This window comes from Recurvomyces mirabilis (assembly GCF_035927965.1).
Source record: "Recurvomyces mirabilis strain CCFEE 5264 chromosome Unknown scaffold_18, whole genome shotgun sequence".
Taxonomy (NCBI): Eukaryota; Fungi; Ascomycota; class Dothideomycetes; order Mycosphaerellales; family Teratosphaeriaceae; genus Recurvomyces; species Recurvomyces mirabilis.
Genome location: NW_027041952.1, coordinates 168,898 through 192,677, shown reverse-complemented (window position 1 = coordinate 192,677; position 23,780 = coordinate 168,898). Strand labels below are relative to the sequence as shown.

Here is a 23,780-nt window from a genome sequence, read left to right as displayed (position 1 = left end):
AATCCACGATGGCACGAAAGCGAAGCAACCAAAAAAAGCAAAAGAAGCGGATGTTTGTAAGTGTGGGAAATGGCATTGTCGCTACTATACAGACATCGCCACAGTACTTCTGTGTCAATCTCTATCTCGTTGTCCAGCCGACTGCTGTTGGGCGAAGGCACTGGCAGAGACGTAACTGTTTGCATCTATCGTTACTTAATTGCTCGAGTGTCATCGCATGCTTGCGAGAGTTGTAGTGAGGTCCGTTGTTCTCTGTCGACCCTAAACCCACCGAGAACGACGGCCATTGGGATGGATCTCGGTTGAGGCGACGCGATGGAGAGGTCAGGCCGCAAAGACGCGGAAAAGCTCCTATGCTGCCTTCTTTGCTTGCTCCTGGAGCTGCGGTGCAGTACCGGCCTTCTGTTCAAGCTCGGCTGCCCAGAGTGCGGCGCCACATGTGTTTGTGAAGGCCATGAAAATGCCAAGGACCGGGATCATCTCGAGAAGTGTCGCCACCACGCCGAAGCTATGTCCAAGGTCAGTGATCTGGTTCAGACTCTTGTGACCTCTTGTTTCTTACCTGGTATAGCCACCCTGGTGATCCTCAATAAACTTCTCCTTCTGTGCAGCATTCATGCCTTTTAGCTGGAAATAGCGAGCATGCGCTGAAGGACCAGAACGACGGCCCTGTAGCACAACGAACGCAACCGTGCCGACGACTGGGATGAAGTTGAGAGGCAAGTACATAAAGTACTTCACAATTGCACTTGGTGTGAACTTCTGGAAAGGTTTGCTGACCAGTTTTCCCAGTCTGGCAATAGCATCACCAGCGCCACCGGACTTGACTTGACGGTCTTTGGCGACGAGATCCGCGTGGCCTTTCGAGAGCAAAGTCCCGTCAAAAGTGTCGATCAAGCCATCCTCGATAAGGAGTGCTTTGGAGAGAACCATGGTCAGGGTGCTGCTTTCGCTCAGGACAAGGAGTACGGTTGTCAATGCTGCCAGTGGGCCGGAAGTGAAGACCAAGACTGCGACTTGAGGGAGATAGGTGAAGCTACAAACACGTGTCAGTCGACGGGAAGATTATTTGGTTGCTGAGATTCCGGGCCTACAGGAACATGATGGTCGTGATGCCCACACCAAGTGTCAGGGTCGGCGCCAAGCGGGCAAACAGAGGCTTGTAGAGATCCTTGTGGGTGGCAAGGAACAGGATGCCCTGGGTCTCTGGTCAGCGTCTGCTGGTCTTACAGCGTTGAGTCTCATCTTCATACTCTCAATGGGTAGACGTATGCGCCAGACTTGGCTCCTTCCTCGGCGATCTTCGCCACGCGCTCGACCTCATGCTGCGCTGTCTCCTTGACTCGTGTTGCAGTTGACATTGCGCTTGTTCTGGCTGTGTGTATGAGATTTGATAGGGGAGGAGAAGTAGGAAAGGGCACACTTGGAAAAAGGAGAAATCTAGAACTTGCAAGAATGTCACATGCATGTTCATGCACTCCCTTACGTCATGCTTGCACCAGAGCTGCAGTAGAACGGAAGTCTACATTTGTGAAAGCCTGCTGTGTCCCTCAGAAGTTAAGGCCACTTCACTTTAAACGTACCAGAAGTTGCTGGTGATTATGGAGACGAAGAAACCAAGGGAGATAGAAAGACGCCAATGTTGCTCGTGCACGACTCATGCGCACACATCCTCGCTGCTGAATAATATATATCCCAATCAACCTTCGGCTCTCCTCATCCAATCTCCAGCACGGACGACCGTTGCACAGGAGCCGAGAGCCGTTTTCCCCATCGTACGGACCTCCATTTCGTCTTTCCCAGAACGAAGAAATCTGGTAGGTAGAGGTCTGTGATGAAGGCATAATATATGCAGTGGAGCGACAGCAACGTGCGCTTCGGCGCCCCAAGATTACCGAAGCAAGACACAGAGAGGTAGGAGAAGTACTTAACCAATAATTAAGGTACCAAGTCTCTTTCTTGCACTATTTTGCCAACCCACTAGTTCCTCCTCCCTGTGGCGTCCACCAAGAATCACCCGGGTCTCTATTAATACCAGTCGCGTGCTCCCTCCACGACTCACATCCTCAGCATGAAGGACACAACTATACCAGCGCCAATACCGACTCCCGCCGATCCTTGGTACGAGTCCTGGATCACGAACCAGCTCTAAAGCCACACTTAGCAATCTGTCGACATGGTTCAACTTCGTTGTTTCGATGAGCTCGACATCACCGAGGGTACTGTACAACTTCACGACGAGGCCGATGGAGGCCGTCTGATCTTGCACCCGACACCAAACCCAAACGACCCGAACGATCCACTCCGCTGGCCTCGCTGGAAGAAGCACACTTGCTTTACCGCTGTGTGTGCATTCACGTGGGTAGCCAGGTCTATCTCATACTGTCAACACGTCGCTGACCCCTTCATAAGCTTCTTAACCAACTACGCTATCGGAGGTCTGAGTCCAGCCTTCTACGAACTGTCGATCCAGTTCGGAAAGACACAGACAGAAACTACTGCTCTCTTGCTTTGGCCGATTCTGGTTCTTGGTGTATTCAACTTCTTATGGGTGCCACTTGCCAACTATTTTGGCAAGCGACCTGTTTTTGTCTTTGCATCGCTACTGCTATGCGTATGCTATCTCTGGGGTGCGTTGGCTCAGTCCTTTGAGTCGTTGTTATGGTACACATCATGAAGTCAAGCTCTGTGGAATAGTATCGACTCGTTTCCACTGACACTGCCTCAAGGTCGAATATAATTGCTGCCTTCGCAGGATCTTCAACAGAGGCACTTGGTGCAGCCATCGTGAAGTGAGTCTCGCTTTCTCCATGAACTGGAACAAAGCTGATTCTGATTGGCCAGTGACCTTTACTTCCTCCATGAACGTGGTAATTATCTCGGCCTCTACATGAACGCCATCAGTGGCGGTAACACCATTGGACCACTGATCTGTGGCTTTGTCATCACCAGCCTATCGTGGCGCTGGCATAAGTGGATGGCGTTCATCTTCACCGCAGTGAACTGGATCGTTGTACTATTGTTTGTCCCAGAGACTCGATACGACAGATCCTACCTCGAGACTGCTCCACCGGCAAGCTCAAGCAGCGATTCAGTGCACGCCGCATCAACAGACGAGGAAAATGCCATGGGTGCTCCTGCCGAGAAGGTGGTCAGCAGTAAACCAGAGGACATGTCCGCTCACCCTGCCTACCAACCGGACCAGATCCCGAAGAAGACTTGGCGGCAAGAATTAAGCCTGTGGTCTGGCGTGCCGAAAGACACGAACCTCTTGACGATGTTCATTAGGCCCTTCCCGCTGATCGCCTACCCACCCATCATCTTTGCTTTTCTGGCGTATGCTGTGTCACTCGCGTGGGTCGTGGCCATCAACATTCTCAATTCCTTCGTGTTGCAAACCCCTCCTTACTCATGGAAGCCCAGCATCAACGGCCTGATCAATATTCCTGGTCTGATTGGCAACATAATCGGTGCATTTTTGGGCGGCTGGTTGGTCGACAGATACTCCGATTGGCGTAGCAAGAAGCACAATGGTGTCTTCCAGCCCGAGACTCGCTTGCATCTGCTCTGGATTCCTGGTTTCATAGTGCCCGCCGGCTGCCTGGTCTTCGGTTATGGTGTGCAGGACACTTTGAACTGGACATCGCTGTAAGTTGAGCTCGCGAAAGAGTCCTGGGCCGAGTGCTAACTTCTTGAACAGATTCTTCGGATACGGGATGGTTGCCATCGGTCTGACATCGGTACCAGTGGCAACAATGACCTACGTATCGGACTGCTATCTGCCTGTCAACGCCGACGCTCTCTTGCTCGTCAATGGCTTGAAAAATATCGTAGCATTTGGTTTTTTGCAGGGTGTTGTCCCGTGGGTCACAACTGCTGGTTATGTGAGCACATTTGGAACACAAGCTGGTGTATACGTTGTGATACTACTATTGGCTGCGCCGTTGGTGTTGTTTGGTCAGCAAATCAGACACCGTGTGGCAAGATGGAAGCTCATATTATGATACGAGCATGACCTCTCTCACCAATGTAAATATTCCGGAAGGCTCAAGACGATGATATCAACATTTCTCGATTTTCACGCTAGACAGTATCATCTTGTTATGTCCTCCTCCTCTATGATTGCCGGTCTCATCGTGGTGAAGCGTTCGGACCTCACATACAAAGGAGCACGTGGGCCTTCTCGAGAGGGAGCATTGTGGGGCCGTGCATCGTTCATCGACAAAATTCCGGGACACTTCACTTGATCTTATTACAAAGTCTACACCTGCGATTATGCTTGGGGTACGCTCAATAAAGGACGTGTGCTAGTCCAGATCTCAGTTCGAGCTCACACCCTACAACATGGACATCAGCGAGGCTTCTTGTCATCATGCTATAGTGCTCAGTACAACGACTCTCGACAGTGATGCTTGGGAAAAGCTATCAGAACAGCTTACTGCCGTCCTGATCGAAGCACTACTAGCTGTTGGCATTAGCACTTCCTCAGGCCATGACACTCGGCACGAAAGGCGTTTCCTGGATAATGCCAAGTCTGTACTGGATATACAGATCACTGTCCTGTCCAGCTCGGGTCTCGACTTACAGCAATGCCATGTTGTACTGTCAAGGCCAGGTGTCAAGGCACTCGAGCAGAACTGGGATGTCGAGGTTGTCCTGCTACCTAGCGGGCTCTCCCAAGGATTACATACAAGACCTGGCTTAGCAGTCTTTGACATGGACAGCACATTGATTCAGCAAGAAGTCATCGATGAGCTGGCTCGAGCAGTCAACAAGTACGATGCCGTCGCCAAGATCACCGAGGAGGCTATGAGAGGCGAGCTGGACTTTGAGCAGTCGCTCGGGAAGCGGGTGGCGTTGCTCGAGGGCGTGCCGACATCCATATGGGATCAGCTCAAAGCCAGTACGATCACATTTACTCCTGGAGCACATGAGCTTGTGGGATGTTTGAAGGCTCTCGGATGGAAGACGGCGGTGCTCAGTGGTGGATTTGTACCACTTGCTCAGTGGGTGAAAGGACAATTAGGACTGGATTACGCTTACGCCAACGTGCTTCTGACCAACCAAGAAGGAACACATCTCACGGGAAAGCTTGATCCTAAGGCACCCATAGTTCATGCGAAGCGAAAGAAGCAGTTGTTGCAGAAACTTGCAGCCGATAATGATATTCCTTCTCAGAACGTCATTGCGATTGGCGACGGTAGCAATGACTTGCTGATGATGCGAGTGGCGGGTCTTGGTATAGCTTTTAACGCTAAGCTTTCCGTGCAGGAGAGAGCACCAATGCGCATGAATAGGCATAGTCTCCTGGATATCATGTACGTGCTTGGACATACAGAAGACGAGGTCAAGCGACTGCTAGTCATTTAGTATGGTCAGGTCGACGGGTCATCCTCTGGATTTGAGAGATGCTATCATTATCAGACGAAAGTCATCTCCAGGTCAGAGATTGATAGCGCCGCTGGTCGGTTCATCGGCCACGTACAGCGAAAGAGATGCACGTTTAATCAAAAGCAAGGGTTACCGCAACAGCCCATGTGCGGGTGGCTTCACACCACATTGTGGCACGTCCCGAACTAGACAAGATAGATGTAGAGAGCGAAGCAGATGCTACGAATGCCATGTTCTGGTTTTCCGATCCTATTTATTGTCCCCTGTTCTTACTACCTATACCAGCGAATCATGACCAAGCCGTAAGTCAACGACTACTCATCCCACTGTATACAGGTGGTGTTACCAGGAACCTTCATCCTAGCCAATGGTTCCCCGATCAAGCCAGTCGCCACATCGCGAGCTAGAATGACGATGTTCTGATCGTACTGATGTCCGACTGCCACGAGACTTCCGGTCTTATCGATGCTGAATTGTCGTGGATAGAAACCGCCAGATGGCCATAATTGATGCCATACTAGAGTGCCATCGTCCTGGAGCTGGAAGGTGGAGAGGGAGTCGGACTTGATGACACTGCCGTCTGGCTCGGGAAGGTTGAATGAGGTGTTGTTGCGGTTGGAGATTACCAGGAAGCGGTTGTCGGGCTGGAGAATGGTTAACAGCTATTTTGAAAAATTTCTAGTCATGTCTCACTTACAGTGACAGTAACCTCAGCAGGTGCATTACCTTCGGGCAGGTTCAGTAACCCATAAGTTGTGCTGTTGTAGACCTGCGAGAATGACAAGCCTCCACCATTCGGCAGATAAGTCACGGCATAGCTAGTTACAGAGCTGGCAAGCTCGGCCACGAGGTACATGTAGGTAGTGCTGTTCTCCGAAGCCACCGCATAAGGATTCCAGAAAGCAGCATGGCGTGGCCCGGAGCCCGCTGCAGCCTTGAGTGGCGACAGCTCCTTCAACTTCAAGGTTTCGATGTCCCAACTGAAAACACGCACCAGGTCAGCGCCTAGATCAGGGACCAGAATGTACTGCCCAGTAGGATCGAGGATCGCCTCGTGCTCATGCGGCGCATCCTGGCGTGCAGGGTTCGGAGTAGGACCAGAGAGTGTGAAAGGAATATTCTGGTTAAGCTCGAAATGACCTCCGCCCTCAAGTAGCCATGAAGTGACAGCCGAGCCGGTATAATGAGCCAAAGCAATCGCACGTTGGCCTGCTGGCTCGCCGTAGATGACGCCGTTCACTGGGCCGGATATGGCGGTTGCGTTTTTGATGTGAGTCAAGGAGCCGTTAGTATTGATTGTGAATGAGCTGAGTGAGCCATTGACTGTTTCGAGGCCTTCGTTCATGCAAAATAGCAAGCCGCGATTCGAGTCGATGGTGAGCCAGCTAGGGTTTGGTGCGCAGTCGGTGGTCGAGAATATATTCTCGAGGTTGTACGTGCCATTGCTTGCTGTGAGTGAGAAAGTGTTGATGGTACCACCATAGTCGGAAACGAAAAGATTCGTGGCAGACACCGCGGTAACGCCAAGGGTGAGGATGGCGGACCACATGGCAGTTGATATTTGTCGTGGATAGGAGAGTGAGATCACGACTTGGTTTAGAATATATATGTAGGTCTTCCGAGGATGTCATCAGCAGTGAAGCTGGAGAAGCCGCAATCATCATGCGGACCGACGCGGACAAGTACCCAGCCAACAAGTGGAGGTCAGAGTGAGCGGTTCGAAGACCCGAAAGACCTCGCGAGTCAGCAGGTAACCCATGCGTGTCGGTCGACTATGTCACTATGTCAAGAGGACAATTCCAGGGTATTGCTGGAGGCTCAGCTCGTGATGCGTGGTGTGTTTCCAGGTCATACATTGCGTTCGTTCTCGTTACACCACAGATATCATCGAAGCTGAGCCACAAGTGACAGACGATGACTGCGTGCAATAGACATGCATGCAACGGCCCTGACTACCGGCGGGGTATCGTCAGGTACCATTAGAGGTAAGCAAGAGGAGAAGACAGATGAGGAAAGAGGGGAAACCATGTCGTGAAGTGGGTCGCACTATGACGACCGGAAGAATATCGATTCTGTCGACCGTACCCCTAGTGCAACGAATACGCTCGTCAATTCAAGTTCAATAGCACAGGCACCTGGAGAGCGTGGGTAATCATTGAGGTATACTATCCGTTGTATTCATCTATCCTGCTGCACTGCATCGTGAATAGCGTCCTACTTCATAAATTCATTGACCTTCCTGCCATGGCAAGTAAGCCCAACTAAACAGCCAAACCATTCGACCGATCAGAGCTGCACGCTATGCGGCCCAGTCAATGGAATCGTCGTCTCAACCCTCGTACTCGCCTTCCCACTCGTAACAAACTTGCTACTCGTCGTCGCCCCCGCTGACGACGACGACGACGATCCAGAGCCAAGCACAGTAATACTAGTGATACTAACACTAGCATCGTACCCAAAGCTTCCGGACATCGCGAACTTGCCATCGGCGGTATACGTGAACGTAATGAGACTCGTAGCCGGCTGCTCAAGGGAAACACCGTCATCGAGGTACAAGTTTCCTGTCGCTGTGCCGTTCAAGCCAGGCGCGATGACAATGTTGAAATCTTGTTTCCTAAGCTCTGTGGTTGTGTTTGCGGAACTAGCACGCTGAGCGATGATATTGCCGCCTTTGTAGTAGAGGGGGATACTGGTGTAAGCGATGTTGTCCAAAGCCACATTCGAGCCGGTGCCGCGGACGGTAGCGTGGGTGTAGTAGTCGTAGAAGATATCGTTGGGCATGTAGATCGTAGTGCTAGTGCTGTTCTCTTCCGTGACAGGAGCAACCAATATACCAGGACCGAAGAAGTACTGGTGGCCTAGACTGTTCGTGTTCTTGTCCTCAGGGTAGGCGAAGAACATAGGTTGAATGCAGGGAGTACCCGTCTGGTTCTGCTCGTAGAAGGCTGTGTAGAGGTAGTCGAGGAGCTGGTACCTGATAGCGATGGCATTACGTGCAGCTTCGGCAACGAGAGGATAGCGATAGAACTCGTGCGGTGGGCTGCCAGATTCCTGATGGTTGCGGTAGAAGGGGCTGAAAGCACCCAGGGTTGCCCATCGAGCGCAGAGAAGCTCGTTCGTTACGCCAGCGTAGCCACAAACATCAGCGCCGACCATCGGAACCTGGAACAGGGCACCGAACTCAAGGATCTCGGAGATGGAGATCAGATAGTGAGACCAGTCAGCCCCGTTGTCACCAAGCCAGTGGCCGACTTGTCTGCCAGAACCTGCAAATGTCGAGCGAGTGATGATCATAGGTCGGAGAGTAGGACGACGAGAAAGCATAGCAATCCGCGAGCTCTCCGACATCATAGCGCCGTACAAGTTGTGCGCGTCGTACTCGGTCCAACCGCCAGAATGGACGAGATCCGTGTCCAACGTCTTGTTGCTTATGCTGCCTGCTGCGTTGTCGATCGTGTACTCGGGGTTGATTAAGTCTCTACCCGGCAGGCCAGTCTGGTCACCGCTGCTCTGTCTCTTCTGCAGAGGGGCGCCGTGAGCATTGGTGAAAGGCGCCAATACCTCTCTACGTAGCTTGGTCGAGCTCTGGGCCGGAGAGGAAGTCGTGATCGTGTCGTGTGTGCTCTGATTTGTGCTGTTACATGGCCCAGTCATGATCGTGTGATTCTGCGCCTCGTAGACATATGAGCCATCCGGCTCGGCGCGGACGAATTGGTATGTGACATTCGTGTTCGGCGGCATATCAATTGTGGCGCCCCAGATTGGGTAGTTGTTCGCGTTCAACGGAGCAGCATTCGTAACATCATTGTTGCCAATCGTGATTGCCGAGCCCAGGACCAAGATGTTCTCGCCATAGAATGTGCTGGCATTGACATTGAACGTCACCTCCGCCTTGCACACCGGCTGAAAGTCCGCTGGGAAGCCAGGGATCGCTCTTGGAGCACCCAACCTAATCGCCGGTGGGCGAGGAGGATCACCCATGGCAGTAGCCTGAGCCTCGGGATCGGTACATGGGTAGACGCAGAAGTTCGAGGCCTCATTCATATCGATCCATAGAGCATCGATGTCTACACCAGTATCAGCATTGAAGAAAGAGTCGAAGAGCCCATTCCAGTATCCTTGAGTATTGGGAGCGAACCAATCCGGGAAAGCTGTGACACCCGGCCATACGACGCCCTTGTATACACTCCCATTCGCCTCTTTCAGGAAAGAATCGGTGTCGACGCCGTTGTTGAAAGCTGGGTAGTCCTGATACGCTACGGCCGGATCGACCATGACGATGTAGTGCTGCTGATGGGTATGCAAGTAATTCACCAGCTCTCTCACTTTCTCCAATGGGTAGCGATCTGGGTCGAGTGTGAAGACGCGACGGAGATACATGTAATCGATATCCGTCCACATAGTCTCAAGCGGGATGTTTGCAATGCTGTAATTCGAAACCACCTCAGCAACTTCGTAGACGTCTTGCATGCCGTATCTGCACTGGTGGAAACCATAGCCCCAGTATGGCATCATGGCGCTCTTGCCCACGACCTCAGAGTACTGCTGAGCTACTGCCACAGGAGACGGACCAGAGAGGAAGTAAAAGTCCAGCACACCACCGAGAGTGTTGTACTCGAGATACTGCTCGCCATTTGGGTTATCGAGGATGATGTTCATGCCATTGGAGTTGAGCAAGAAAACGCCGTGCGTACCATTGGCATTGCGGTTGTCGAAGTAGACCGGATGATCTCCATACAAATTCGTGCCCTCCGGAGTAAGATAAGCATCACGATTCCAGATCGTACGAGTGTAATTCGTCGTATTCAGCTGGAACGGGTCCGTGTGCTCGCCTAGACCGTACAAGCTCGGGGTGCTGGGCAGGGAAGTGCGAAGACGGAGGTATTGACTCTCGAAGATCAGAGAGGCAGCGCTTGTGTCGAAGAGGGTCTCGTTGTTGCTTCGGCGGACGACGGAGAAGCTGAAGGGGGATTCGATGTAGTTGAAGATGAGGTCGGAACTGTCGGGGCTGCAGCCATTGGAGGCTGAGGGGCGGGTGAAGACGGAGGAGGGTACTTGGTAGACTTGGTTCGCCGCATCCTGCATTTCAGAATTAGCACAAACCTCTCTACCTCTCCGCTCTACTCGTAAAGTCGCTGGCTTACCTGAATCTTGACATGCAACCTCTGCTCACTCTGATACTCCACCGTCAACGTCAAGTCTGTCAAATCCGTCCCATAAGCGTTGCAAGCCGTACCCGCCAAGCTCAAGCTAGCCGTGAGCCCAGTGCCTGAGGTCTTGACATTGCTTGCCTTGTAGCCCGGACAAGAAGAGAGATCCGTGGCACGATCGAAGAGGGCTGGGACTGGCGAGGCGGAGGCGAGGGCGGCCAGAGCTAGACCGGCGTAGAGGAACGTCGCCATGTCTGTGTGCGTTCTGCCAGCTATGGTGGGGATGCGGATACTGGTGTCGCTGTATGGTACTGTTGTCTGCAAAACGAAGTGCGAGGGTCGAATGCGTGAGAACAGCAAGAAGAGCTGCTGTCACAGCGAAACGGCAAGAGGGAGAAGATGATCTCTTATACTACCTCGCACCGCAGCGGCACAGTGCAGTTATCCGCTTGCACAAGAACAGAAAGTTACCCACTTTGTAAGAAATGAGGAGGTAGACAGGAACAGGAAGGAAGAAGATGTTACACCTTGCAGGAAGTGTACGGCAGGCGGCAGGCTAAGACATATCACGAGGTTCGGTGTGAATCGTGCTGCGGGAGCAACGTTTGAATGATCAGCAGGTCTTGAAGATCTCATTCACCTTGGAGACCGTGTGGAGTTGGCGACGCATCCGCGGTGGAGGAAGGACGATGGAGATGCGCTTGTGCCGAGAGAAGTTGGAGATCGGCATAGCATTGGAATTAACACAGTATTGCATGGGCTCAAGCTACTGCGGCCGTGCAGGACGACCTTCAAAGCTGTGGTGAGTGGTGAGTGTAACACCCCGCATTGGAATGGTCCTGTTCCTGGCGGAGTGCAATAATGTTTCATTTGTGGAGAAGAAGAAGTGGGTGAATGATCTGAATCTTGTGTTGTTCGGGCCTTTGGGAGGAGAATCTCGGTTCTCGGAAAGCTTCCTTGCTTGGCTCACAGTCGCACGCTCGTGATTCACATCAGAAACACCCACCTATGAACGATAATCTTACCGTTTGACTTGTAATGTGAACATGACGTTGTTTTGCCAAGGATAAAGGTAGGGGTGTGGCTGCGGGGAAACGGCTGACCCTGCAGCAGGGATGATGTCGAGTTTGTGTAAGTACCGAGGTACTGTCAATGAGCGAGCGACGAGGAGCCTGTCTCTGGTGGTTTAATGATAGGAATGGCCTTCCTCAGGCGTGAACACTGATAGGTGTACAAATCTAAGGTATCTCGCACCAATGCTTGCCGTGCCAGGGATACTATTACAGAGCACTACCCTATCCCCAGATCGCTGAATGCTATTTCCACCCATATCACAAACAAATGCTCGACCCATGGATCCAATGCTCTCATACAAAGCGCCAGCGCTAAACCGTACAAAGGCAAACCAACCCCATCTGACCTACACCGCCGCCAGTCAATGCTTTGCTCATCCCGCCACAAGCACCCAAAGTAGAAAGAAAACCATCAACACACCAAACATCTTCGCCACCAACCACCGATTGCCCTGCACCCGGCCCCAATACTTCATCAGTTCCCTCTGCGCCCCTTCTACATTCTCCACCACGTCATCCGTATTCGCATCGATCCGCTGGATCTGCTCGCTCTGTTCACTAACCATCTGAGCCAGCTGGCCGAAAATCCCGCCAAGCTCGTTGATCGTCCGCTCAATGGCTTCGATGGCTTCACCGCGTTGGGTTATGTAAGTGTTTGTTGAACTGCCTTCTTCCATGAGTTGGAGTTGGGCTTGCGAGGTTGGGTTGTTCTGGTAGAGGGCGCCGGAGTTGGAGGTGCTGGGGTCGAGGGAGAGGAGGTCTTGTTGTGCGGCGCTCGTCTGCGCTCCTGGTTTCGGTGTCCGGCTTCGGGAGGGTGTGGTGCTGTAGAGTGGACTGTCTGAGCCGCCTACGGGCTTGAGATGCTGTCCCTGACCCGCGCCCACAGAACTTACGAAATTATCCTGCCGTTCTCTGCTAGCTTGTATATTCTTCGTCCGGACCTCTAACACGTCCTTGAAACTCGCCGTGACATCTGTCAGTTTGCCTTGTAATAAGATGACAACATTCTTGTTATGCTCGCCTTCCTCCTTCCCTCCTGCCCCTGGCGCATTGCTAGCCGCGGTAATATTCCCACCCTTTTGCAATTGCTGCAGCTTGCCTATCTGACCGTTCAGCCCAGCCAAATCCTGCTTGATCACATACGTCAACTCGGCTATCTCAACTGGCCGATCATCAAATAGCGTTTTCCGCTTCGCCAATTCTCCTAATCTTTCTAGCTTCCCCATGGTAGCAGCGATCCCTCGTCCGATGCCGGCAGCGTTTCGCGCGAATTCGCTGCGCTGTTTGCGCGTTGGTGGTGTCGCGCTGCCATTGGCTTGTTGGTGGGATGTTAGGAGTGGTTGCTGGGTTTGTGCGGATGCGCCGGGTTTCCGTTGGCGGGCGAGGGTTTTTTGGGCTTGGTGGAGGATGCTGTGGAATTCGGGGGTACGGTCTTGAATGGTGGTTGGGTGGGACATTATGGCAGTGGTAGTGGACAACATGCGCTGGGTCGTGAGAGCGCTGGGCGCTAGGTGGCCGGGAAAAGGTGGTTGTTCGTTGCCTACGTGGTGGCCAAGTGGCTTCTTCGGAGTCTGGGACTCGTGCGCAGTATATATGGTATGTTGTCGATCTCTGGGGATTGTCGAGTTTCGTACGCGACAGTGAAGAGAAGTTGGAATTGGTGGTGATCGTGGCGATATTTTGAGCAAGGGTATAGAAAGCGCAGCATGCAGGAGTTGCTAATCTCAACTCAACATTCGCATCACCACGTGAAGGCGGATGTAGCCGTCAAGTACCGAGAGAAGGGTAACAAAGACGATGATGCTCAATCAGACTGTACAATATGTGATGAACTTCCATCGTACATAATCACTTCATCAACACCTCCTCGAGCATTTTGATGCTACTCGAATACTACCTATCCGATAGTGGCCAAATAACTATCCTCATTGGCCCATCTCGAACAAGTTCGGGAAACCGAAAGCAAGCTTCGAGATCATCTCCACAACTCTATCCACCACGCGTACCAAAGCCAATCCTGTTCATACCAAACCACGCCTTGACGGCAATATCCAGTCGTGCAGCAGTTCAGCCATCTTGTTTTCAGTCACGATCCAGCCTATGATTCATACACGATAATCGTAATATCTACACGCTGAAGCTCAAAGGAGGCAGCCCTCTGACGCAGCACCTTACGCCGACGAATGAGGCTGAGCATGATATGAGCGCCTCAGAACTGTAAAGCCTTTGACCTTCACTACCTAGGAGCAATCACGGGCACAGCATGTTGAGATAGGGACACACTCCTGCGCCCTCGCTCTTTTCACACCACAACAAGCATGGCATTCAATCGCCGCCCACCACCAAATCAACAACAACAACCTCCCGTCTCCTTCAAAACCGTTCCAGGCCGCAACAGGACACAAAAATGGCAGCAAGCCAAGACCTACAATTACGATGGAGATGACTGGGGCGGCTACGATCCATACGATGAATATAGCGGCTACGATGACGAACCTCCAGCCTCAGCGAACCCAAACCCTGCGCAAATACCCCCTCAGCAGCAACGACAAGAGCCAAGACCTCAGCGACAGAACAGCTTCGATACGGGCGATGAGCGTAGGGCGTTCAGTGGATCGCAACTACATCCTTCAGGATCAGGGATTGAGGGACCTAGGGGCGTGAGTCCCGGCAGCAGTAGTGGTGGACGACCGAGCGGAGATTACGCTCGTGAATTTGTTGGCATGGGAGGAGCTGGCAGAGGTGGTGTCGATTTCCACGACCCGCGGTCACGAGACCGCAACTTCACCAACCCTGAACAAGTGCCTCCTCCACTCAACACACGCACTAGTCCTGCGCGAGTACCTGCTCAGGCATCAATATCCTCGCCTGGTCAAGCTTTTCCGCCCCGAAAGAGTAGCGTAAGTCAGGGTTCCTCCAGCAGCAGTCCTGTCGTCGCCGCCGCGGATTCTGCGCCTGCTACTGCGAAGGTGTTGGACAAACCATTACCTTTTATCCGACCAGCCGACATCTATAAACGTATGGCGGAAGAGAAGGAAAGGGAGAGACAGAGCATGGACTCTTCTCGTCCTAGCATGGACTCAGTGCAGCGCGAGGCTACTTCACCCTTGGCACGGGCAACTGATAGTCCGGCGCCGAGCTTGCAGCAACAGAGAAACTTGCATCCCGTTGTTGAACGGGATGAGGTCGTTGAGTCGCTTCCGCATGCAGCGAGGCGGGAGCTGCCCCAATCTCAACCAGTGCCTGCGGTTGAGGAGAGCAGAGCCCATGAGCAGTTGCAAGCTCCGGTGCCGAGCAGTGTGCCTGAGCCGTCGCCACTGCGTGATGTTGGTACAGAGCCTCAATATCAGCCTTTGGCTAGCCTGCAGGAGTATGACGTGCCTACATTTGGCGAGCCGACTGCAGATGTTGCGGAAAAGGTCGAGGACCCGAGTCCACGATTGCCGCCTGTGAGTCGCTTTTCTGGATTTGGCAGTGACTTCATCCATGGTTCTAGTGCAGGCGAAGTGACAGCTCCGACACCCGCACGAGCGGCTGAGCCCATCGAGCACCAAAGCGCAACACGAAGTCCAATATCTAGCTCGTCGTCGTCGCCACAAGATGACCACTTTCAGAGCACCATCATGCGCGTGTTGACGTCACCAATCGAGGCTGTATCGTCCCACCCGGACTCGCATGAGCCACAAGCACAGTATTCGCCCACACTGCAACACGAGCGGACTACAGATCTCCAGCACCATCCCAGCACTGCCAGTACAGGTTTGACCTCCGTTGTACACACGGCCTTTGACCACCCTCACTCTCACACAAACTTATCACCTACGGACTTGTCAAGGGACAACTCCCAGTCTATGAGCAGAAGTGACACGACATCCACCAGCACTGGCGGCATCAGTCCCATCATGGCTCATGTCCCAGCACCCTTTTCTGCAGCAGGACAGATAAGAGATAATATACCGCCTTCGATAGCGGAAGAAGCCACGCCAACGCAATCCAGACAAACATCCGGCGTACACGACTACCTTCCCGACCCTGCGCCAATGGCACAACGCCAAAGTATCCCGCGTAAGCCTAGCCCGAATCATAGTCGCAACGCTAGCGCCGAGTCCTATGGCCCTGCTGCTACTGCCGCTGGGATCGTACAGCCGGGTTATAGGCGAAGTCTGGATCCTCCTTCGAGCGGAAGTAGTCCCGCGAGAACACCTGCTATCGAGCACGGCTATGAACACAGACGCGTCAGCACACCGCAAGCTGCGCAAACAATGAACACGGTGCAGCCTGGTGAAGAGCCAGATGTCATAGATCAAGCTGCCGAGGTCCCTGTACCTTTTCTCCACCCAGCCACCGATGCCAAGACGCCTGCAACTGAGATGGGAGATGTTCTTGATGGATCTGCATCACATCTTTCAGCCCACTCCGCCTCCCAACACCTCCAGCGCGGGGACGATGGAAGTGGGGAGCTCGTAGGTCCCGCAGCAACGGCCGCCGCAGTCCAGCAAGCACGAGGCGAAGACTACACTGCACGCGAAGTGGATCTCGCTCGGCTGAGTATTCCTAATGAGACTAATGGGGAGAGCACGCACTCGCCGCCGATTGCCCAAGCGGAGACGGCTAGTCAGCAGCAGTTTTTGAGAACGCATGAACGTATGCCCGTTGGTCCTGGTCCCATTCCGGCTTTACCGAGCTCACCCGCATATTACTCAGGTTCCCCAGCCTTTGCTAGACCGGTGTCACCTAATATCGCAGCCTCAGCTCCCGGGCTGGGCCTGACAAGGTCGGGTACTAGCGGGAGTCCGAATGCCAACTCCAACACTAACCTCAATGCTCTCACGCAAAGTCCCTCTGGTCAAAGCGGACGCGATAGTCCCGTCAACGCCAAAGGCCGCCGCGTGCGTGAGATAGCGGAGAATTACAATTCTCTCGATGATGCTTCGAGGAGGAACTCGGCAAGCAGTCTGATTAGTAGTAAGAGCTCTTGGTCGCAATTTGGTGGGCAAGGACATCAAAGTGAAGAGGACTTGACTAGGGTCGGTGGGGGCCATCATAGTAGGAAGGAGACCGGGAGTAGTGGCAGTTTGCTTGCGAGTGCTTCCGGATCGCCGGTCAAGGATGATATCGAAGGCGAAGATCGGGATGATGTGTTCGCGACGCATGAGCGAGATGGAGATGGGAGAACGCCGAGGCAGAGCACCGCTTTGCAACCGGCCTCTGTCGAGCACGGATTGAGCGGTGCCAGCCCGAGAAGCCAGCTGCAGAGCCAGAATAGTTTCCGTCCACATCTTCCCGGGGAGTGGGTGAGCTTCGCGCCTACACCTGCGGGTGAGGAACCGCCAACTATGAACCCAGCGGCTGCTGTTCATGAGCAAATCTATGACCACGAGCCAATGCGCAGGGATCTTGAGGCACCGCGAGCAGGCGCTGCGGAGCCCTCGTCTCCTTTGACACCACGTGCTTCTCACATTCAGTCGCAAGAAGATGAGGGACCTGTGGACCTCACGCCCACGACGCGACAGAACAGGATCACCAGCCGCGAGTTTTCGCCACCTACAGCTCCTGGTCACGTCGAAGATGCTGGTGCTGGCTCGCAAATGAATGAGCCAATCGATCTTACGCCCACAACGCGCAAAACCACGCTCCGGGGCCAGGAGTTCACTCCTCCAACCACCCTCTCCCAGGTCAAAGACGCTGGTGCTGCTCTCGGCGCAAGTCTAATGGGTATGACCGGTCTGGCAACCACAGCCCGAGACTTCGGCAGCAGTGAGCCTGCGGCTCCTGTCGAACAGCCCGAGATGAGGGCTAAGGCGGGCTATGGTGACGTGTCACATTATCTGAGACCCGAGATGGGCATCAGGAATGATAGTGAGGTTAGTGCTGCCACGGACATCGATGAGAGGAGTGTGGCTAGTGCTGCTAGCAGTGTGCCGCCTACGCCTCCTGCTAAGGACACACCCGCGCAGTTCGGTTCTGGTTTCGGGGCTGGAATGGCTGGAGATCAGAGGGAGATCGGACCAGGCGGAAGACCCATTAGTCATTATTTCTCTGGCGCTGTGCCACCGCTTCGGACAGGACACCCGAGGGAGACTTCGACGGATCAGGCGCGACTGAGCGCTGTGAGACCCGGGATGCTACCGCAGTTGAGCACGGATACTGGGTTCGATGATACGGAGAATGATCGATTGAGGAAGGAGATTGTGCGGAGTCTTGATCCCGCGAGGAAGGAGGAGATGAAGAGGGAGAGCATTATGGAGGCGAAAGAGCAGGAGGAGGAGGATTCGGAGAGGCTACAAGATGCTCTTGACGCCCCGGAAAATGAGAGGAGGATTGGCGCTGGTGAGGTTGCGCTGCCGGCTGCGGAAGCGCAAGCGGGTGGGAAGCCTCTGCCTAGGATGCTGGATCAGAGGTTTAGTTGGGAGAGCAGGCCTAAGGGACTGTTGAGTCCGACTATGGCGAATGCGCCGCAGGCTCATGCGCAGCACGAGCATGAGCAGGAGTTGAGAGCTCCAGAGGTCTTGCCTGAGATGCCTTATGAGCGGCCTAGAAGTCGAGGATTGCATGTCATGAATGCTGGTGATAGCGATGATGAATCGCCAGCCATGGAGAGGAGCTCGCAGGCTGTGGAACGGGGTGCTGCGATGGACAGCGCGCCGGTCAGTGCTTTGACGGGCAGCGTGGCTGGGAGCCTAGGTGCGGGACTTACGCCTCTTGTATCGCCCGTCTCTAGACATCAGCATGAGGATGGTGCACGCTTGCGGTCCTTCGACCCCTCGCCCATACGCGGCGATGAGCTCGAGACTACGACTTCGAGGGACTCCGAAAGCACACGCTTGCCTTCATACTATCAGACCGACCTTCCCGGCTCACTTCCTGAACCTGCGGCCACCGTCGCAGGGCCCAGAGACATGTCTCCTACCCTGCCAGAGAAGGATAACTCAGCGGACCTCCCAGTCCCCACAATCACGACAGCTACAGACTTCGACACCAAGGCCTCCTCCCCACCTACCTCAACAAAGCAATCCACACGCATACCTCCCTTCCGCGAGATCTTGGCGATCAAGTCTAGCCCAGAGCGGATAAGGACGTATGACGACACACGCACTACTTTCTCGCAAATGGATACAGGGCTTGCTGGATGGCTAAGCGATATGCTTGTCCAACATCCCGAACACGCCAACATTGGCAATGCTCCTAGCGCAACCGCGATAAGAGGAGCTAGCGGTGTCGGACCGGGGATGTATAAACACCGCGCGAGCCCCAGCATGGCTAAATTCACAAAACCTTTCGCTGGCACCGCTGGCTCTGGCTCGGGATCTGGGTCCGGGCTCGGTGGCGAGAGCAGGAAGGTATCCACTGGGTTTGGTAGCGGCAGTGGCGGTGGCAGCGGGAGTGGAATGGGCGGAGGTGAAGGTGGGATGGCGGATGTACAACAAAAGGGCAAAGAGTTCATGAAGACGGCAGGTGTGCTGGGTGGGAAGGCCCAGGCGGGTGCCAAGGGGTTGTTTCAGAGGGGAAAGCTGAGGCTGGGGAGTCGGAGGGAGGGAGGGGGCGAGAAGGTATGAGACTTCACTTTTCCCCTTTTGCTTCCTGCTTGCCTGTCAAGGGTACTTCTCCTGCATCCGCACGATCCTCTGGCTGGCTGGCTGGGAACCTTACTCGGAGAGGCGTCTTGCAAGTCCTTCAATGCTGAGACTTTGTGTTCGGCAGGCTGTGTAATTTCTCCTTGCGCGTATTACACGAGTTGCAAAGGTGTTTCCTGTCGACAGCACGCATCACGATACCCTGAGCAACATCAGCATACGGCCATTGATAGCGGCCTTTGGGCTTTCATTCTATCTACATGCTTGTATCATTAATGGCACCATCTTATTTCTCGCGAAATCAAGTTTTCTATTGTCACGGACTCATGCTCATCGTAAGTTTTTCTTATAGGCTCTTCCTTCCTCCACCGCATCTCGTTCGGTCGCTCCTCCTCTTCCTCTTCCTACCAGCAAGTTCTCGCAATACACTCCTGCAGTATCTTCCACAACCTCGAATTCAGCGACGCCTGGCACTGCGTCGCCGACAGGTTCAACTACCTCACTGAATCAGCCAGCTACTACGATCTCATCGAGACCAGCTCCTCCGGCAGCACGAGCTCGTACTCCAATCAGCACCCTTGCGCCCATTACTGTACCTGTCCCAGCATCAGCTCCATCTATGCCTATATCCACACCTGGTCCGCCTGCTACATCTGCTCTCGCGCCCTTGAGCGTCCCTGCGCCACCAGCTCCATCTGCAACCCTGATTCCAAGACCGCAGGCTGCGAACTACGATGAGCCGACGTCGTCCTCGCGACCTTTCTCCCGCACTCTAACACGACTCCGGGACCACAGCAGAGGTAAAAGTGCTTCGGCGTTCGGGAGAAGCAAGAGCAAGTCCCGCCCACCAAGTCTAGTCATACCGACTTCTAACGCGGACTTATTCCCAAATTGGGGTGATGGCGATCAGCGGGAGTCGGAGCGGGCGAGTAAGAATGCGGCAGCTAAGGGCCAAGGTATGGTAGGTCCGCCAGCGCCTCGGAGAATAGAAGCCTGGGAGGACGATGCAAGTGAAGGCGCCATCAGGCAGGCAACCGATGATGGTAGCCAAGATACCCCGGGCAGGCTGGGCGTGTTGCCTAGTCCTGTTGGGGAGACTTTCGGGTCTTTTAGTGAGATTGGTGGTAGGGAGAGGAAGATGTCAGAGGTGTTGAACAGTCCCTTGGAAGCACAGGGAGCTGTAGGCAAGATTGAGGGCAGACCTTTAGGTTCAGCTGCCGAGGACAGCGCTATCACGCACAGCCTCCCACCTGCTGATGTGGCCGAGACGAAGCTGAAAGGGGATGAGCATGATTCCAACATTGATGCGATACCCTCTACTGACCTCGAAGATGAGTCGCCCAATATTGCGACAACATCAGTGACTGCCATTGCGGCTGCGGTAGCCAATCCAGGGCCAGCAATCACACCAGCCGACATCTCGAGGGAGGCCCATGTCCCAACCCCAGTCAACACTGCTTCAATGAACCACGGCACAATACACGCAGAGCCGCTGGCACAGGACCAAGCACAACACAAAGCACTTGTCGCACTACCGAGTGAAGAAGAGCCAATGGCAGCCCCACATGTTTCTGATGTGCCGCATCCACCAAGGCCTCAACAAATTCGGAAAGTCAGTGCTATCGCGAGTCTTCCGAGTCAGCAACGCTCGAGGGCTCTATCCTCGCCCCAGCCACCTGTCCCATTCATCAGCAGATCTCCACCCCCAATATTGCAGTCCGATGAGTACGTCCCGACTCAGCGTGTCATGGCACGTCCAACTACTGTCTCCAACGTGCTGCAACCCGAGGGGATGGCAGATCAGGTGGTCTCGAGGTCGGACACGACAGAACATAGTACTGCAGACCGTCGCAGTGAAATCTCAGCTGAAGGTGGCGCGGACGATGATAGTGTTATACATGCTCGCGTCCTTGAGCCTGGCCACAGCGACTTATCTCGGCAATCATCTGTCTCCAGCCTGGGCGATCATGAAAGCACTGTTGTTCCAATCCATGGACCTGGCAATCACGTAGAGCGGCAAGAAGAGCTTCATGGCGCGAGCGATCCATACAGGGCTGGTATGGTCCTGCCCGAAACTTTACCGTTGCCAGTAACTCGGGAGACTGTTGTGGATGCCGAGCACTATCGTGATTCTCCTGTATCCGCCACAATGGTTCCACTTCCGTCCATTGCGCAGAACATCGCTCCGATCGAACAAGTCAAGACGGAAGCCGACAACGGCAGCTATGGTCGCGCAAACGACTTCGAGGGCGCGAACGAGTTCGCCGTCTCCTCGCCGTTGAGCACTACTGAGACGCATGCACGTCACCCAGGTGAAACGCCTGTTGCTGTCCTTGACGAAGCTCCGGTGGCCGTCGGTCTCACTGGGTCCGGGGTACCATCGTCTGGGACACCGCCTTTCCAACATCATCCTCTCATTCGCAACTCGGGTACTGTCCAGCCCACTGAGTACGAAAGACTACGTAGCTCACAGTATGGCACACCGACACCTTCCGCTCAGCACAGTCGGCAGGTCAGTAACGACGATAGTAAGCGTAACTCCCGGCGGTACTCTGGCTTCTTTCGTGGTCCGGACAGTGCCGCCAACACTCCACCGCCCATGCCTACCGCGGCTCCAGATATGTCCAAGGACCCGAACACGGCTGATACTGAGCAGGCTGACAAGGCGGCGAAACGTAAGTCTGGCATCTGGCAGACGTTCAAACGCTCGCCTAGCGCGTCACACACAGACTTCGCCAGGGACATCCGCCAGCCTCCTGAGCTAGCACCAAGCGCTTCGACCTCAGACGCTGCCATGATTGCAGCCATCTCAGCACGAGAGAGCCCTGTAGACCCTCAGAGGCTGAAGAAAATACACCGAGCTGCATCAGCGACGACACCGCCTGTGGAACTTAAGCCAAGACGCTTCTCCGGGCTGGGTTCATTGTTCGGACGATCACAGACACAAGGACGCAATGTGGAGAAGCCCAGGAAGCTGACTAAGATGCAGCCGCCAAGCCGACGAAGCACAGCACGGCAGGAACTAAGCAATGATGGGACCTCACGCGGTTATGATGACTTCGAGGCCATGCGAAGACAGCAGATACCTGACTTGCAAGCAAGCAGAAGCCCAAATCCTAAGCAATACATGACGAGTGCGGTACCGCAACAACACAGGATGTCCTATGATGCTCAGTCGCCTGTTGGCGACCAAAGATCGATGCTATCGCCATCATCTCAGCCTCCACCGCAAGGCTGGTACGGTTCTTATGGCGATCATACCGTCCAGCAAGGACAGCGTGATCAGGTACAGTCTCCACCACAAGGATGGTATGGGCCCGGTAGTGAGCGCACATCCTTCGATGGCCAGCCAGATGTTCGCACGCCATATCTCACGCAGCATGAGCCAAGACCACAGTATCGCAGATTGCACAGCGAAGGTCAAAGTAGTCGAGGTCTACCCCAAGCAGACATTCCAGAAGCTTTCAGATCGACAGAGGCTTCATATGGAAGGCAGGCTGAGCCCATTGGGCCACCAGCGGATGTTCCGTCGCCAATACAGGGTCCTCCGCCGGGTACTCAACTGCCAACACTACCCACGCAGCAACCGTACTGGGTAGCACCACGGTCGCCAGAGATACGCAGTCCGCCTCTCGCGATACCAAGGCATCGGCAAGTATTGCCAATTTCAGCCATGCCACCGATACTACCACAGAACCCCATAAATGCCGAAGCAAATGACGGTGGATGTTCACAGCAGAGTCAGGCGCCGCCCGGTCCAAGGGTACAGTCTCCACCTGCCGCCGAGTGTCAAGGACTGCCGCAGTATCAACGCCAGTCTTCATCGAACTCGCAGACATCTGCAAGGGAAATCAATAATTCAAGCTTGCAGAGCTCAGAAAATGCGCGCCGGGTCTCATCGCCGCCAATGCCGAGGATGCAGTCGCCTGCCGCGCAAGACCCACGCTTCCAACGCCAACCATTTCAACATCAGCGTGTAATGAGTAGCCCATTGCAGCATCATAGGCCGGAGCAATCATATCCGGACTACCCAGCTGTAAATGCCTACCAAAGTCAGCAGCGGCCTCCGTGGAGCTCGGGACAACCTTTGATGAGCCAGGAGCAGTCATACACCTCATCCCGCTATCCAGTACAAGTTAGACCCCCTCCACCACAACAACGCTGGCAGTCTCCCTCCATGCCGCTGTCACCGCAATCACCTCAAGGGGACCCAACGCCGCAGTCGGGGTGGGCACCTCCGCTGCAAAATGATCACTTCGGTCCGCAGCACTACCCTTCCCCACCGCATAGCGCGCAGTCGCCCCGTCCGCAGGAAGTATATCAACCAAATATGTCCCCGACGAGCCATTACGACAGCCGCTACCCACCGCCCATGAGACCTCACCACGGGCAAAAGTACTACCCAGAGACGTACACAGGACAGCCGACCGCAGACGGAAGGCCGCTAGCATACCAGCACACGCCTTCTGGATACTCTGGTCGCAGAGACGATGCGGCGGTCAGCGAACAGGAGCTCGGCATGAGAAGTTCCAGCTATCCGGGACAAGAGTGGCAGCCTCGTGTATAGTGTAAATAAACGTGCAGCCTGAGGT

At 54.2% G+C, this 23,780-nt stretch overlaps 7 protein-coding genes across 7 annotated transcripts; 3 read left to right on the top strand and 4 right to left on the bottom strand.

Moving 5' to 3' along the window:
- Nucleotides 1–351: 351 nt before the first annotated feature.
- LTS14_006850 (uncharacterized protein) lies at nucleotides 352–1,361 on the bottom strand (the record flags this gene model as incomplete). Its single annotated transcript, XM_064839543.1, has 4 exons — nucleotides 352–508; nucleotides 563–1,036; nucleotides 1,095–1,198; nucleotides 1,254–1,361. 4 exons carry the CDS (start codon nucleotides 1,359–1,361, stop codon nucleotides 352–354), a joined length of 843 nt encoding a protein of 280 aa, XP_064692786.1.
- An 815-nt stretch (nucleotides 1,362–2,176) lies between these two features.
- LTS14_006849 (uncharacterized protein) lies at nucleotides 2,177–4,004 on the top strand (the record flags this gene model as incomplete). The annotated part of the gene is made up of 4 exons (XM_064839542.1): nucleotides 2,177–2,630; nucleotides 2,756–2,792; nucleotides 2,845–3,648; nucleotides 3,701–4,004. 4 exons carry the CDS (start codon nucleotides 2,177–2,179, stop codon nucleotides 4,002–4,004), a joined length of 1,599 nt encoding a protein of 532 aa, XP_064692785.1.
- Nucleotides 4,005–4,344: 340 nt separating this feature from the next.
- SER2 (Phosphoserine phosphatase) lies at nucleotides 4,345–5,370 on the top strand (the record flags this gene model as incomplete). The annotated part of the gene is made up of 1 exon (XM_064839541.1): nucleotides 4,345–5,370. The coding sequence occupies one exon, from the start codon at nucleotides 4,345–4,347 to the stop codon at nucleotides 5,368–5,370; it is 1,026 nt and encodes a 341-aa protein (XP_064692784.1).
- A 335-nt stretch (nucleotides 5,371–5,705) lies between these two features.
- LTS14_006847 (uncharacterized protein) lies at nucleotides 5,706–6,940 on the bottom strand (the record flags this gene model as incomplete). Its single annotated transcript, XM_064839540.1, has 2 exons — nucleotides 5,706–6,035; nucleotides 6,089–6,940. The coding sequence occupies 2 exons, from the start codon at nucleotides 6,938–6,940 to the stop codon at nucleotides 5,706–5,708; spliced, it is 1,182 nt and encodes a 393-aa protein (XP_064692783.1).
- A 737-nt stretch (nucleotides 6,941–7,677) lies between these two features.
- LTS14_006846 (uncharacterized protein) lies at nucleotides 7,678–10,793 on the bottom strand (the record flags this gene model as incomplete). Its single annotated transcript, XM_064839539.1, has 2 exons — nucleotides 7,678–10,470; nucleotides 10,536–10,793. The coding sequence occupies 2 exons, from the start codon at nucleotides 10,791–10,793 to the stop codon at nucleotides 7,678–7,680; spliced, it is 3,051 nt and encodes a 1,016-aa protein (XP_064692782.1).
- A 1,195-nt stretch (nucleotides 10,794–11,988) lies between these two features.
- Nucleotides 11,989–13,071, bottom strand: sed5 (Integral membrane protein SED5; the record flags this gene model as incomplete). The annotated part of the gene is made up of 1 exon (XM_064839538.1): nucleotides 11,989–13,071. The coding sequence occupies one exon, from the start codon at nucleotides 13,069–13,071 to the stop codon at nucleotides 11,989–11,991; it is 1,083 nt and encodes a 360-aa protein (XP_064692781.1).
- Nucleotides 13,072–13,932: 861 nt separating this feature from the next.
- LTS14_006844 (uncharacterized protein) lies at nucleotides 13,933–23,755 on the top strand (the record flags this gene model as incomplete). Its single annotated transcript, XM_064839537.1, has 2 exons — nucleotides 13,933–19,164; nucleotides 19,541–23,755. The coding sequence occupies 2 exons, from the start codon at nucleotides 13,933–13,935 to the stop codon at nucleotides 23,753–23,755; spliced, it is 9,447 nt and encodes a 3,148-aa protein (XP_064692780.1).
- Between the last annotated feature and the right edge of the window lie 25 nt (nucleotides 23,756–23,780).